The sequence below is a fragment of the Girardinichthys multiradiatus genome, chromosome X (assembly GCF_021462225.1).
Source record: "Girardinichthys multiradiatus isolate DD_20200921_A chromosome X, DD_fGirMul_XY1, whole genome shotgun sequence".
In the NCBI taxonomy this organism is placed as follows: Eukaryota; Metazoa; Chordata; class Actinopteri; order Cyprinodontiformes; family Goodeidae; genus Girardinichthys; species Girardinichthys multiradiatus.
The window spans coordinates 36,234,005-36,249,215 of NC_061817.1; the positions used below are offsets into that span (position 1 = coordinate 36,234,005).

The 15,211-nt window shown below is 38.9% G+C and overlaps 1 protein-coding gene across 4 annotated transcripts in view; it reads left to right on the forward strand.

Moving 5' to 3' along the window:
- Nucleotides 1–15,211, forward strand: part of LOC124863584 (protein shisa-6-like) — a 104,320-nt gene that overhangs the window by 17,760 nt on the left and 71,349 nt on the right. For all 4 annotated transcript variants that reach the window (XM_047358030.1, XM_047358032.1, XM_047358031.1 and 1 more), the window contains exons 4-5: nucleotides 4,054–4,149; nucleotides 4,553–4,621. In XM_047358030.1, the coding sequence (XP_047213986.1) occupies nucleotides 4,054–4,149; nucleotides 4,553–4,621 (165 nt within the window). The remainder of the gene's footprint in view (nucleotides 1–4,053; nucleotides 4,150–4,552; nucleotides 4,622–15,211) is intronic.

Genomic DNA, 15,211 nt, shown 5'->3' on the forward strand with positions numbered 1-15,211 from the left:
AGCAGTGCTCGGTCCGGGATGTTTTCACTCAGCCATGTCTCGGTGAAGCAGTGTTTTTATCGGTGAGAAGAAGCAGCTCGTCCATCTTGTTGTTGAGAGAGCGGACATTTGCCAGATGGATTGAAGGCAGTGGTGTGCGAAGTCCTCTTTGGCGGAGCTTTGCCAGCGCGCTTTCCCCTCCGATGCTTTCGGCGCAGTATCCCATGGAGTGCTGCGGCTCCGCTCGCCAGAAGCTCAGTGAAGCTCGGATCGTTGAAAGATGGTGAAAAAATCCCAAGAGAGGACTCTCTGATGTTGAGAAGTTCCTCTCTACTGAATGAGACCACAGAATTGTGGCTCGAAAAACATAAAAACACACAAAATACAAAAACAAAGAGAGAGCGAAGCTCCGAGGCGGCCATCATCGGCGCCATCTTGGTATTTAGTCCAAAAACAATCTCTCTAAATATCCCCTGAGGTGTGAATGGGTGTGTGCATGGTTGATTGGCCTGTGTGTCTCTGTGTAGACCTGCGATGGACTGGCGACATGTTGTACCCCGCCTCTCAGCCGTAGACTGCTGTAGGCGCCAGCCCCCCACGACCCTGTACGGAAGAAGCGGATTTAGAAAATGGATGGATGAATTGTGGTGACTGGTTGTGCGGTGCCCTAGCACCTTCTATGGGCCAGCCGCCACTGCTCTAAACTAAAGTTAAACAGAACTGACAACAATCTGAAAAAAGCAGTCAGTCAGTCATTTTCTACCACTTATTCCATAGTGGGTCACAGAGGAGCTGGTGCCTATCTCCAGCAGTCTATGGGCAAGAGGCAGGGTACACCCTGGACAGGTTGCCAGTCCATCACAGGGTAACACACAAACAACCATGCACACACTCATTCATACACCTAAGGGCAATTTAGAGTTACCAATTAACCTAACAGGCATGTCTTTGGACTGTGGGAGGAAGCCAGAGTACCCAGTGAGAACCCACACATGCACAGGGAGAACATGCAAACTCCATGCAGAAAGACCCCAGCTGGGAATTGAACCCAGGACCTTCTTGCTGCAAGGCAACAGTGCTACCAACTGCGCCACCGTGCAGCCTGAAAAAAAGCAACATAAATTTAATAAAACCCTTTAATTCATGAACATATTTTCAGCCCAAATACAACACTGAGGGTGTTTTCACACCTGAGGCATTTAGTCCGTTTGAAACAAACCCTGGTTCCTTTACCTACTTGGTGCAAGTGTGAACACAACTGAACTAGGGTGTGGACCATTTTGCATTAAAAAGTACCCAGACAATACTAATCAGAGGATTACATTCTCCATGTTTCTGACCAGCTTGGAAAACAGCATCTGCTCTCTGTATTTACATTTGGTACTCCCGCCCTAAATATCCGACCAATTGGCAGACTCAGCGTTCTCCCTTGGCTTGTAGTGCCAGGTTTCATTCATTTGGAGATTTTCTGTTTGAAAAGAAACTAAACCCCAGAAAAGCTACAAATCAACAAACTCAACAACTGATTTTCACACTTAGTTTGTGAAAACATTTGCTGTGACCTTCTCTTTTCATTGTGGAGTGTGGACAAGGTTGTTCTGATGATCAGCCTCCAGCGATGAGAAGCTATGGATTCATGTTTCCACCTGGGAACAATTTATGTAGCAGACAGTATCTCCAGCAACATAATTTTAGCCCCATGTTTTATCCTGTGAGGATACACAAGTTATGAACAATAAGCTATTTAAGCTGGAAATGATCAAATGTTTTTATTATTATTATTTCTAAATTAAAAGTTATGGTCACGACGCAAATAATTTTTAATCATACACTGGGTTTTATTAAAAAAGAAAATAAACAAAGGAGCCGTACTGCTGAGGTGTAAAATTGTGGTGTGATGAAATCCAGGCGTTATGGTCCCCAGGTGTTTCTTCTCATTATGATAATTTGGATTGCTGTTCGATCTCAGCTTCCCCAGGCACAGAGGTATGAGTGATGTTATTGACTCTGAAGTGGTTCCATGGAGATGGAGGCATTTAACTGTTGACTGGTTAATATAGAACAGGTCTCACGGAGAGCAGAATAGAAAAAAGAAAGGTGACTTGTTGGACCTTCTTCTCACATTTTTTTTGTCCTCTTTTAGTCTGCTGGATGCTGCATTCTTTAATTTCCTTACAAGTCTTGCTTTGTGATGGACAGCTCAATTGAGTGCTTCTATTGTAGAAGCCAGCACCTTGTCTTGCCTTTGTGTTTATACTGGCCTTTCACAGTTACAGCACTTTTTTAGAGTTACAATGCTATAGTGCAAATTGCAATTCAGACATTTACACACAAGGGAAGTCCAAAAGAGGGGCACTTATGTGTAGTCAGTTTTTACCAACTTGTAATCTAACAAAAAAAACCTCATGAAATCAAATGTATCTATAAGCTAAAAAGCTGTTAAAATATGAGACAAAAACTGACAAATAGGAATATGGCAGCTGTGAAATATGCTGATGGTATTTCTGGCATCCTCTGTAATAAATATTGATGATTCAGTATTTCCACCTAAGACTGAATTTCATCGGTAATGCCACTTTAGTCCCGTTTAGCATACTTATCATTATCTTTGGATATTCCTAAAATGGCAGAACGAAGAGGGGATTGAGAAAGATTCTGTTTACTTTAAGAAACCAGCTTTTAGAAATGCAAGTAAATCTATATCTTAAAAAGATGGATTTGTCTGATGTGATAAAATCCAACCAGTAAATAATCTGTCTCCAACATGCCAGAGCCTGTCTTAACATGAAACTATAATTCTTTAATTAACTTTACAACTTTACCAAGGCACTGGTACCTCAGTTGATGCTGCACCTATGTGTAAATCAGGGGCTTTAGGTCAATTAATGCCTATTTGTACCCCCAACTTCCCCACCTTCATATTTTTAGGCTGTCTTTATTAGTATACAATTTGTTGCCAGGATCTGCTGACACAGTTTGTGTCATTGTAAGTTTTAATGATTTTAACCCATCACACTACTCCATATGTGACTTGTGTATCAGTTGTGTAAGATTATAGTTTAAGGAAATAATGCTCCCATGTATCTTTTCTACACATCTGATGCTGCAGCATTTTCATTTCCAGCTAGTGATCCAGGTGCCATTGATATTTTTTTCAGCAAAAATCCAAAATTACAGGGTGTAGTAGCTCAAAGACACCATAAATGCAACACTGCTATAATTTTTGTTAACTCTACAAATGTTGCAGCAAACACCTGTTCACAATAATTAAACTCATGCTACTTTATGCAGACCCTCTGTCTGCACTGATAAAGATTTCATTCACATCTACATATTTAATGCTTGACGTGGCTGACATGGCAGGAAGGCTTGTCTTATTTTCTGATTTATTCAGCTATTTATTTTACCACTTGTTGGCACTCAGACAACAAAACAAGACAACAAATGAGTGAAAAGTAACATGACCTGACCTAATGTAGTAGAACAATGTGAATTTGTGAATTTTCCAATACACACGCACTATACAAAATGGGATTGCATCATGAGGAATAAACATACTTTACAGTAGTGACAGGACATGATTTTTTGCTACTTTGCTTCATTTCTTCATGTTTTGACTCATGTAAATTTTATTTTCTGAACCAACATATGTGGTAAAGTGAGATACTGTGAGAGCAGCTGCAGTGGATCACACCTTAGATTTTAGATAATCTGCATCTAAAGCAGGTTTAGGGGAGAATTATGACATCATCCCATACTTTGTGCTTGGAGTCAGTTGCTTTGTGTTGATATTGAGTTTTGTTTGTCCTGCCTGGTTTGTCTTCACCTTTTTTAATATTACATCTGTGTGCTGGAAAATGTAATTATACTGTAGATAAAAAAGTCAGACAAGAATGCATGTTGTTTCTCTGTAATTTAGTGCTGTTAATCTGGCCACCTACTGGTACAAATTCTTAGCTTTCCTTTTTAAATATATTATTGGGAAATATTGTTCCAAAATGCATACAGTGATACTTCATGAAATAAAAAAATTTATCTAACAATGTTCATTTACCACCCTTTGTATCTCACCAGGTCATTACGGGAAGGAAAATCTGCGTACCGGAGGACAAGACATGCACAACTTCATCTCTTCTGGGTTTGTCACACTGGGACGTGGCCACTTGAAAGGTAACCCATCCTCTTCTTGTTTTTTCACTTCACAGCTTTATGTCTAAGTTCAGAATAATGATGACTTCACTGTGTCATGCTGCCATCGTCTTTCTGCCAAATGACTGTGTACAGCACTGTGGCATAAGGAAGAAAAAAAAATTAAAAGAATGTGACTTTTGTTTTCGAAAAATGAAACTTGGACATTGCAGTCCATAATGGCTTACAGTGACATCTTGCAAAGTTCTTACACATACTTCTAAAGACAAAGTAACACGTCCACACGTTGTGGGTAGACAGTGTGAAAGGCAGCATGGCGTAGTTGTAGATTTCCATGTTATTGTCCTCTTTATTTTGAATGTATCAGAAGTTGTGTGAGATGTTGAGTAATGCCTAAACAAGAGACCTGTTTGTTTTTCAACAGCGCAACAATCCATAGACGAATCGGGGCAGATGTCCTGGCAGGGTGACCTGGACATTCCCGTATCCTACGGTATGTTATCCAAACATTTCCACCTGGTAACTGCTCGCACCCGATAAGGGAAGTTGTTCGCATTTCACACACACAAGCAGATCAGCGGAGTGCCATGGTCAATGGTCCAAAATGTTTCCACTGGTGGTCGCTTGGCTAAAGGTCTGAATGAATGCATGAATCTGTCTGGAAGGATTTCTGAAGCTAAGTGAGGATGTCAGACATAAACAGCACTACTTTAATTCGGCAAGGTGAGGATTAAGGCCGAAGACAATTACGTGTGCAAAGCAGACCTACTCTAAACAATGGTAATATTTAAAATAGTTTTAAGAAAACCGCAGGTTAATAATAATTCCCAAATGGTAACATTTGAGCTTATATCAATATATTTACACCTGGGAGCAAATATCGACCAGCTGACTTAGAAGATGTTTCTTTTTTTATAAACCAAATAAATTTAGATTTTCCAGACATTTTACGAGACAAGCAGTCTGTTCTGACTGTAGCAGTCTCCCCACTTCCTGTCCCTCTCAGCTGACACATATTAGTGCCCTGATTACAGAAGCTGTCTCTTCAAAGCGGAGGTCTTGTCAGCTTCTTCTGTCGCTCATGTCTCGGTTTAACATGGAGCCGCTGGCGACCACGCTGACCTCACTCAAACATCTCCTGGCATGAGGAAGGAGACTGACAGATGTGCACGGAGTCACAGAGGACAGCATCCTGCTCGCCACATCTGCTCTACAAACATTCAGTGACTCTAGTGCTCATCAGTCATTAGGGTTCATAATTTAGATTGTTTAGTGGTGGGGTGAGCTGCCCTGCAAAAACTATTCATACCTCATAACTATTTCAAAGGATCGTGATGCATTTTATTTGGATTTGTTGTGATAAATCAACAAAATGCAGTCTAAACTGTAAAGTGCAATAAAAAGGACGGTTTGTAATATTTATTTTTACAAATAAAACTATGTAAATATTAGATCAGTGCTCTACATAAATCTAGCCTTTATGTGGTGGCAAGAAGAAGAAGCATTGTTGAATGAAAAGCCATAATACGTCGTATTTGGAGTTCAGGCCATGTAGGGGATGGAGCAAACATGTGGGAGAAGGTGCTCCGCTCAGATGAGACCAAAATTAAACTTTCTGGTCTACATGCAAACTTTTCTATGTGCCAAAAAACTAACAAAGTACATCTCCCTGAGCTCACCATCCCCATTATGAAACATGGTGGTGGAAGCATCATGCAATGGAAATGCAGCAGGGAAAGGGAAGGTAGTCAGAGTTTAGGAGAAGCAGCAGCTAATTATAGGACAATCCTGACCTCCAAATGATACAGCAGGCACAGCAGATAGAAAAAAAGATTAGAACAATGAAGCTGGTGAACAAAGAAAAAGCTTCACTTTAATATAAACTGTGTTGGTGTATCTTGGTTAAAACATGATTGTCTTTCATCCAGTGAACTTACTTGTGGTGGATAGAGTAGACAGAAACTTTACTGAGGTAAAAGTAGTGTTACTTCATAATAATGTTACTCAAGTAAAAGTGAAAAATGAACCAAAGGTACTGATGATTTTTTTTTTCAAAAAGTCAGTGAAGTAAATGTAACTAAGTAAATGTAACTAATTACTACCCACCTCTGATTTTCACTTTCCAAATTATTAATTATGTGATAATTCGCATCAAGAACAAGTTGCAATTCAGTCTTTAACAGTTTGTTAACAAATATTTACACCCCCTCACAATTTTTCTGATGTTCTCACATTACGACCACAATTTTCAATGCATTGTAAGAATCATTGTGTTTATTAAGGCAGCTACTGCTGCAAAAAAAGTCATAGGATGTCATGTTTACAGTTTGCCTCGAACCATGTTGGGAGCAACACAGGGAAGAAGGTGCTTTGGTCAGAAGAGACAAAGATGAAACAGTTTAGCCTACATGCAAAGCCCTTTAACCCTGCACGTTTCCATGGTTATACCATCTCTGTTGTTTAATATGGTGGTGCCAGCATTATGCCGCAGGGTTGCTTTTCTTCAGCAGAGGCAAGGAAGCTGGTTGGGGTTGATGGGAGGATGGATAGAGCTAAATACACGACAATCCTGGAAGAAAACCTGCTAGAAGCTAAACATACAGCCAGAGCTGCAATGGGTTGATTTAGATCAAGAGATATTCATGTCACATTTCTGTCATAAGCCTCCTCTGAGCTGCTTCTGGCTATTCCTAAATCACAAATGGAAATGGAGGTATCCTGGACAGTTGTGAGCTTTTAAAAGTGAAGCTGGCAATGTTTGATGACATGAAGTGAAGAGCAGCATTGACGTCTATGCATAAAATCTGTTGGAAGTGACCCCCAACCGTTCTTTTCAAAGGTAGGAGCAAATGCTTTAAATTTAAATTATATATCTGGCCTTCTTACTCTCCTCATCGGAAACAATTTATTAATCTAGATCAACTCTTTAGATTTGCAAAGCTTATAAAGACATACTGCAAAAGACTTGCAGCTTCAACCACATCAAAAGCGGGTGCTACAAACTGAACAGCTTATATGCTATGTTCTGTTGATCTGTCACATGAAATCCTAATAAAATACAGCGATGTTTGTTGTGGTCAGGTACAAAAAGTATGAAAACATGTTCAGAGCATCTTAGATTCCAGCAGGTTTTTTTTTTACAACAAATACCAGAGCAGAACTATTTGTCAAAACTGGAAATTTACCCTAAAGGGGTGGAGTATTTTTCAAGGCTCATTTTTATTAATTGCAGGGTATTCTGTCTTTTTCCTTTTCAAAATAAGGAACAGTAGCCAAGGAAAAAAAAATAAAAGGGAAAATTGTCTTAACAGCCAAAGGTGACATCTTTGTTTGATTACACGTTCTAAATCAAGTTTATCTTAATCAGAAAAATGTCCATTTATGAGTTTCCCAGAAGAATCCATCATTTTAGTCGATTTAGTTTAGCCGCTGCACCTCAAGGCAAATCAACTCCATTTAAGTTTTCCTAATTTACTAAAAGTTTCTTCAGTGGACCCAAGACATAATATTTTACATATACATTTCTAAAATGTCACCTTTAGCAGTTACAATGATGACATTGTGGCTGAAAAAAACAGAAAAGTATCTGGAAAAATCTTTGAGGTTTAACATTCCCACTGTGCATGTTTAGAGAACATCTCTCAGGCATCTTGTATACAAACAGTTTACTCAGCCTCAAGGCTTTTTCTGCTCTCTCCTCGCTTTCCCTGCTTGTGGCGTCCACCGATGTGCATCCTGCTTAATTACTTTTCATGAGTTGTCCCCCTGGTTTCCTCTAAGGGAATAGCATCAACCACTCCTTACACACAAACATTCCCCCAAACCACTTAGGGTCACCTTGTCTTATTGGAAAGCTCTGCTCTCCTGCACCCTACCCATGCTGTAATCCCCTCGGGCCACAGTGTCTGTCCATGTAGCAGAGCATGGGTGCAAATGGAGGGGTGTCAAAGTGTGCCAAGAAGGTATCACTTGCCCCTTTTAACCTCCATTACTGACTGTTTTTGGTTCTCCATCTTCGGTTTGGTACGTGAACTTGAGGAGACTGTAACTTTAAACTTTGAAGATCACAGATCGATGAAATCATATCATGTGAAGTCATCAGCTCTCTGCAGCTTCATGTTCACCAACCTGACTGTGATGCCTCATATTGATTCAGTCTAAAAGAGGTGAGTCACACTCTTTGTTTTGATCTAGAAACTTTAAATTGCAGCTGCCTAAAAGCCACTTTGATATTTTATGATTTTATCTGAAAAAGAAAAAGAAGATGTCAGATTTATCAAATTTAGACACGGGTCTAAATTGAGTCTTTCATGCAGCCTTTGCAGTTTGTGCATCAGCATTTTGTAAAGTTTCAAACAACTTTTGGGCAAGTATCCAAGCATTCGTCTATCCCTGCTTATTCGTGGCAGGGTCGCAGTCTCATGGAGCTGTCATTGGGCAGGAGGCATTGTGAAAGCATGCAAACTCCCTGCAGAAAGACCCCAGTTTAGGAATCCTACACAGGACCTTCTTGCAAGGCGACATGACTGTGACACCATGTAGCTCGCAAATATCTGAAAGGACATTTAATTTTTACTAAATAAAACCATATTTGCAAAGTCGTAAGTCATGGTTTTATGCAGTTAGTTTACTAAAACAAAAGTTAAAGCAAAGCCCCCTTGGTTGTGGCACTGCACAAGTCAAATCACTGGAATACTGAATAAATTCAGATATTTCTGCAGGTTTTCCTCCATAAAACCTTCAAAAACTTTGACGTTTTTGAAGGAATTCAGGGTATTCTAATGCATCAGGTTAGTGTGTGTTTCTTTTTATTTTTACGTTCTTTTTTTTCCAACTCCATGATCTCCTAATAAAAGTTAATGCTTTGTGAACAGTTTATGAGGACACCCATGTGCAGAAAATAGGATAAACTCCCCAGCAATGTCAACAACCCCAAGCATACAGCATCCTGAGGTGAGTTAATGTTCATCAATACAGACAAAGCCTGTCTGTAGCATTACCAGCTATTGCTGGTAAATTTAAGTAGAACTGAAGTCAGTTCTGTTGCAGTGGCTCATATGTAAAGTATGTTTGGCATCTTTTGACATGCCCAAATAATCTTATCCGAAATGTCTTTGATAGTGTGATGAGATAACCTGTTTTTTCTTCTTGTATATGGACAGATCTACAATGAATATAACTGTCATGGCAAAAAAAGAATAAAACAGAAAACTCCACAAAGTGAGAGTCTCACTGTCAGCAGCCCCTCCAGATAACTAGAAAGTGACTTTATACTCAAGACACTTTCTACAGTTTTTAAACCAATGGTGCGAGTTGATGGTCACAGTTGTTGGTAAGAGTTGATGTAACCCAAATTACTAATTGGTGAAGAAATTCCATTTTGTTATTTTGAACTATGTTTACAACAACTGCCTCTATTAGAACATCTCTGATAATGTTTATACTGGATCCTCTGAAACCTGTTACCTCTTCTGGTAACATTTTCTGTAGCAACTTCACTGCAACATAAGCTCAGCACTATCTGATAAAAGTGTGTTTAGTTTGAAAGAAATAAGAACAAGTTAGGGTGGCCTTTTTTCCTTTTCCTTTTTTTTTCTTTTTCCAATTTGTTGCCATCAGATTGTCTCAAACACCACAAAGAACATCATCCTGAAGGACATCTTAGTCAATGTAAGTCATAATACAGAAAGTGTTATTCTGCTTAACGAACGAACACAGGCCTGATGTCACAAACACACATGGATCTCTAAGTGTTAGCAAAGTAATATGATAAATATCTCAGACAAAGACACCAAACAACAAAAATCTAAAATATTAACAAAACCTTTGGTAAAAAAAAAATAAAAACCAAACCTAAATAAGAACCATACAGACATGAGTTATAAAATGGTCATAATAAAATGCACTGTACCCAAAAGAAAAAAAGAATGAGTAAAAATATGTGCAAAAGGACCAAGATGATGCAGAAAATCAAATTACACAGGACCGGACACCCAGAATATTCAAAAATAGATTTCATTCACAGAGCAGTTCACACCCTGTGGCTGTTCTGAATCAGCAGCACAGAACTCACCATGCGAGAAAAACAGAGGAGCAAACACATCTTATTGGTCATGGAGAAAAAAACTTTTATTTTGTGAACAGCTGATTTACTTACAAACACCGCAGCAAATTTACAACAGAATAGCTGAAAAACTAAAGAACCAGAGATGTTGAAATGGTCCAAAAAACTGGAAAGCATCAACTCTAGGCTTTTCTAGGATATAATGCAAAACACTACAAATTATAACAGAATGCATGTTTAAACTTCTGTAAATTCAAAGAATTTGCTGTTTGGATAAATTAACGTAAAACTTTCATATTTCCAAACTCCAATAATAAGATTTAACCTTGGACGTGACCTTCCTGATCTGGGAGTCTATGTAAACACTTTGTTGCTGCAGTTTTCAGGCCTCATTAACACTGTGATTGGCCTTTATCAGGTCATTTTAAGTCAGTGCAGTATTTGCCAAAGTGGCAATTTCCGCCTCTTTCTCAATGAGCTTGATTCATACCAGCGGGGAGAAAGTCCTCTCACGGTGCACAAATCTGCAACCACCAAATGCACAATGTGAACTGATTCGTCTCCTCATCTCCTCTGTCCGTTAAATAGCGGGCTAATGAACCTGATTAGGCTGGTTACATGAAACTCACACACTGAGAGTCCCACAAGTCTTCCAATCACACAGGCACGTCTGATAATTGAAATTCATTCATTGCATCCTGACACACACGGAGATAGCCTCTTAACACTCTGTCTCATCCAGTGTCTCCTCATGCATTATGTAGAGCATGTTTACCTTTAGAAATCTCATCTGAAGATTTCACTGTAAGGAAGGTCAGCTCGTGTTATCTCCCTATATTACACACTCTTATCTTAAACTAGAAATACATACAGTCCATTTATATTCAGCCATTCATTTAGCTGTCTGCAAATACTTTTGTTTGTGCTGTATTAGAAACTCATGAGAAAATACCAACTCTGCTACTTTAACCTTCATATGACAACATTTATTTACAAATATTACATTGTAGCCGATTTTTACTTAATACACTTTTGGGTTCAAAGCTGGGTTTTTGTTGCATTAAACTGCTTCCAATCAAGATTTAATCCTTCAAACAAATAGTGTAATGAATGTGGAGAGTTGAAAGAAAAGTGAACAAAAAGATGGAGCATGGCAAATTTGTTTACCAACCAAAACTGTTTCAAAAGTGCTGAACAGAACAAATATGAGTGTGAAGAATTACGCAATCTTCAGATGTGCAAGTGGTAAAATTGCTTTTCATGGAGCTGTAGATGAGTGTTAGCATCACTTATCTCTCACAAAAGTTAGCTCAGAATAAAATCCTTTAGTTCTCCATTTGATTTTGTGAGAGGATCTATGATTCGGCAAGCTAGGAAGCTTTTCTATCACTGCAGTGCCTTGCAAAACAATTAATTAATCTTAACCTAGTTTACATTTTGTCATGTAAAAACCACAAACCTAAATGTGATTTTCCCTTTGAAATTAAAATCTCAAAATTATGGTTGCAGCCTTCCTCACTCTCATATTCCTAAATAAAATCTAGGGCAACCAGTTGCATTCAGAAGTCTCTTAATTATTAAACAGAGTCCATCTGTGTGTGATTTAATCTCAGGATGTACCCAACTGTTCTTTGAAGGCCTCAGAGGTTAATTAGAAAACATTAGAGAACAATCAAATCATGAAGACCAAGGAACACAGCAGATAGGTCATAGAGAAAGTCGTAAAGAAGTTAACTCAGAGGTTTAATTAGTCATCTAAAAATGGGAAGGCACAAGGAAAAGGAGAGCACTAATCAGTGAAGCAGTCAAAAAGCCCGTGGTAACTCTGGAGGAGCTGCAGAGATCTACAGCCTAGATGGGAGAATGTAAACAGGGCAGCTGTCAGACGTACATTCTACAAATCTGGAAGGGGCAAGAAGAAAGCCATATTAAAAAATGTAATAAAAAGTCCTGTTTGCAATTTAGTTACTTATGAAGGTATGTGATCTGGTCCAATCAGACCAAATTGAACTTTGAACTGGTTCACATGCAAAAACGTTGCATGTAACACACCATCCAACCATGAAACATGGTGGTGGACGCATCATGATGTGGGGGCAGAGACAGGAATACTGGTTAGACTTGATAGGTTAATCGATGGAACTACATGAAGAGAAAAGCTGTCGCAGACTTCAAAAAACTTCAGACTGGGGTGAATGTCCACCTTCCAACAAGTCAAAGACACTAAACATGCAGTCAGACATACAGTAGAATGGTCTAGATCAAAGCATATGCATGTATTAGAATAGAGTGGCTAAAGTTCAGAACGAAATCCACAAATTGGTAAAATCGAAGTTGACAGATGCTTTTTTATCCATTCTGACTGAGTTTGAGCTGATTTGCAAAGAAGAATGGGCAAATGTTTTAGTGTCTATATGGTATGTGCAAAGCTGGTAGAGACACACTCCAAAAGGCTTGCATCTGTAACTGCAGTGAAAGGGTGAGTATTGATTCAGACTGAATACAAATACCCTCCACCCTTTTCAGTTATTTATTAAGGAAGCATTTTAAAGCCATGAAGAATTTCACTTAAACTCCACAAGCACTTTCTGTTGGTTAATTACATAAAATCTATGTGTTTGTCGGGTTGCAAAGTTTAAATGTAACTGAACAGCAGGTAAGATAAGATGAGGTGACTAAAAACAATAATGGTTTATAGCTAAAGTAAGTCCGTACAGGTTGGATGATAAATTAGTAGCTCTAGTTTCCAGTTTTACAAACTTCCTATCAACTTTTGGCCCACTGATTGGTTATTTTACAGTGTACAGTCCTCTCACCACAGTCTGTTCCCTCGAAATTCACCTTCCAGCAGCAAACAAAACTGTAACTTGTCAATTTGAGAAACTTCAAGAAACGATCGTGTGACAATTTCCTATTTTTATAGTCTTTCTTGACCACTACAATGTCCGTCACATAATTACTGAAAACTCAGGGTGAATGCAGACTGTTGAATCCGTATGTTATGAATCTTGCATATTTACCAGTTTATCCCACTATCTTTATTAAAACAAGTTTCCTGCTGCTACTGCTTTATTGGGGCAGCCTGAGACTGTAGATCATTAAAACTTTTACCAACAAGCCGGTGTGCTTCACCACTTCTATGCTTCACCACAAATAATGATGACGGGTAAAATTTGACCTTTTTCCGTTGGTGACTCAGGGTTGTGTTTGACAAGAGCATGGAGGAATGTTAGTCTCTTTAAGCAGGCATGTTAGAGAAGAACATATCAAAATAAACATTTTAACCTTTTTTGTGTGTTTTGGCTACAGCACTTTTTTTTACACTGGCCCAAAAGATCAAAATGTTTAAGAAATAAATTAAACTACTCGGTGTGGGCCGCCTTCGTTCAAGACTGGTGCACACACACTCATTTAGAAAGACTAATTTGCCTAAATGTCATGTTTCTGGACTGTGAGAGGAAGCTGGAGTATGTGGAGAGAACCCACACAATCATGGGAGAAACTTGCAAACTCCGTGCAGTGTAATACATTTCATGTCTCTTAACTTAGAAACAAAACTTGAAAAGCTGCGTTAAAACTATGAGTAAAGGGAACTTTTATATTTGCATGGTCTAAACTCTCACAAGCTTAAGAACAGTCAGGACAATTTACAACTATCAGTTAAACACTGAAAAACACAAACTTACATTCTGTGTAGAAAATGGATTATAACAGGTGGATTTTAAAAGAAAAAATAGTGCATTTTACCTAAGGGAGCTGTCAGTTTTTACAGCTTGCAGAAAAGCCCCTGGCTGGGATTTGAACCAGGAACGTCTTGCTGCAAGGCAGCAGTACTAAGAACTGCACCACCTAAAAATTATGAGCATAATTTACTCCCTCAACAATTTGTTCCAGTATTTGTCACCCAACATGTTGCCATTTCATTCCTTCCTACATCCCTTTCAAACCGTTGTCTTTAAACTGTTGTATTTCAGCTCAGGGTTTTTTGTAGTTTATTATTTTTGGATTGATTTACTAAGAGAGAGAAATATGTAAATGGTAAAAACTTTCCGTTTTTTGACGTAGCTGGTAGACACATACCCCAACTAAATACATGCTGCTGTAATTGCAGCAAAAGATAAAAGCGTTGACTCAGAAGAGCGGAATATAAATGCACAACACAGTTTTCAGTTTCCAGGCGTATTAATATAGATGGCACAGAAGATGAAGACGTTATACAGAGGAATTTTGGACAATAAAAGGCTTCTAATGAATCACAGAAGGCATTATACACGATTTCAAGAGGCTGTGAAAAGTTCAAACAGCATCTCCAGCATCTTTATTGAAAGAATAATGGAGTACTTTAATTATAAATGTATTTTTATCCCATGTGCTAATGAACCATATGCCAAGTTTAATACGCATTAGTTCACCTGCCCAGCTGCAGCTCAGAAAGCGGAGGCATGAATGAGTCAAGCTGCACTTTCACGTCCTTTTCTGTGAAGACCGCGGGCTAATGCACCATGAAATGCTGTTAGCAGCATAACAAAGTGGGGAACTGAATGGCAGAGCCATGAGAAAGCACAAAGTAACGTGTTAAATCCGTTTAGGATGCAGATTGTCTTTTTCTGTGCTCCACCTGTCAATACCTCTCATATCTCAATATGTCAATACCTCCAATCATTGGAGGGAAAGGATGAAGCAGAGCTGGACATGGAAACGCCGCACAGCTCCCCCAATCACAACCAATGCTTGTATTGGGATGAGGAGAATTAGTAAGGAGGCTAGATTCATGCAAGCCTGAGGCAGAGAGGCATAGTGTTATTTATTTGGAAAAGAGTCTTCTTTGATTATGCAGAGGGATTGGATTCAAACCAGGAAACTTCCAGAATGTAGTAAATAACGAGAGCTGGCAACGGAGATGATAACTGGAGTCTAGAACATGGACTAGAATTGAGACTTGACAGTGACTTGCACTCCACTGATTTCTTTAACCTTTTTTTTAACCAGATCAGAAAAAAGAGAACTAGTTCTCATTTC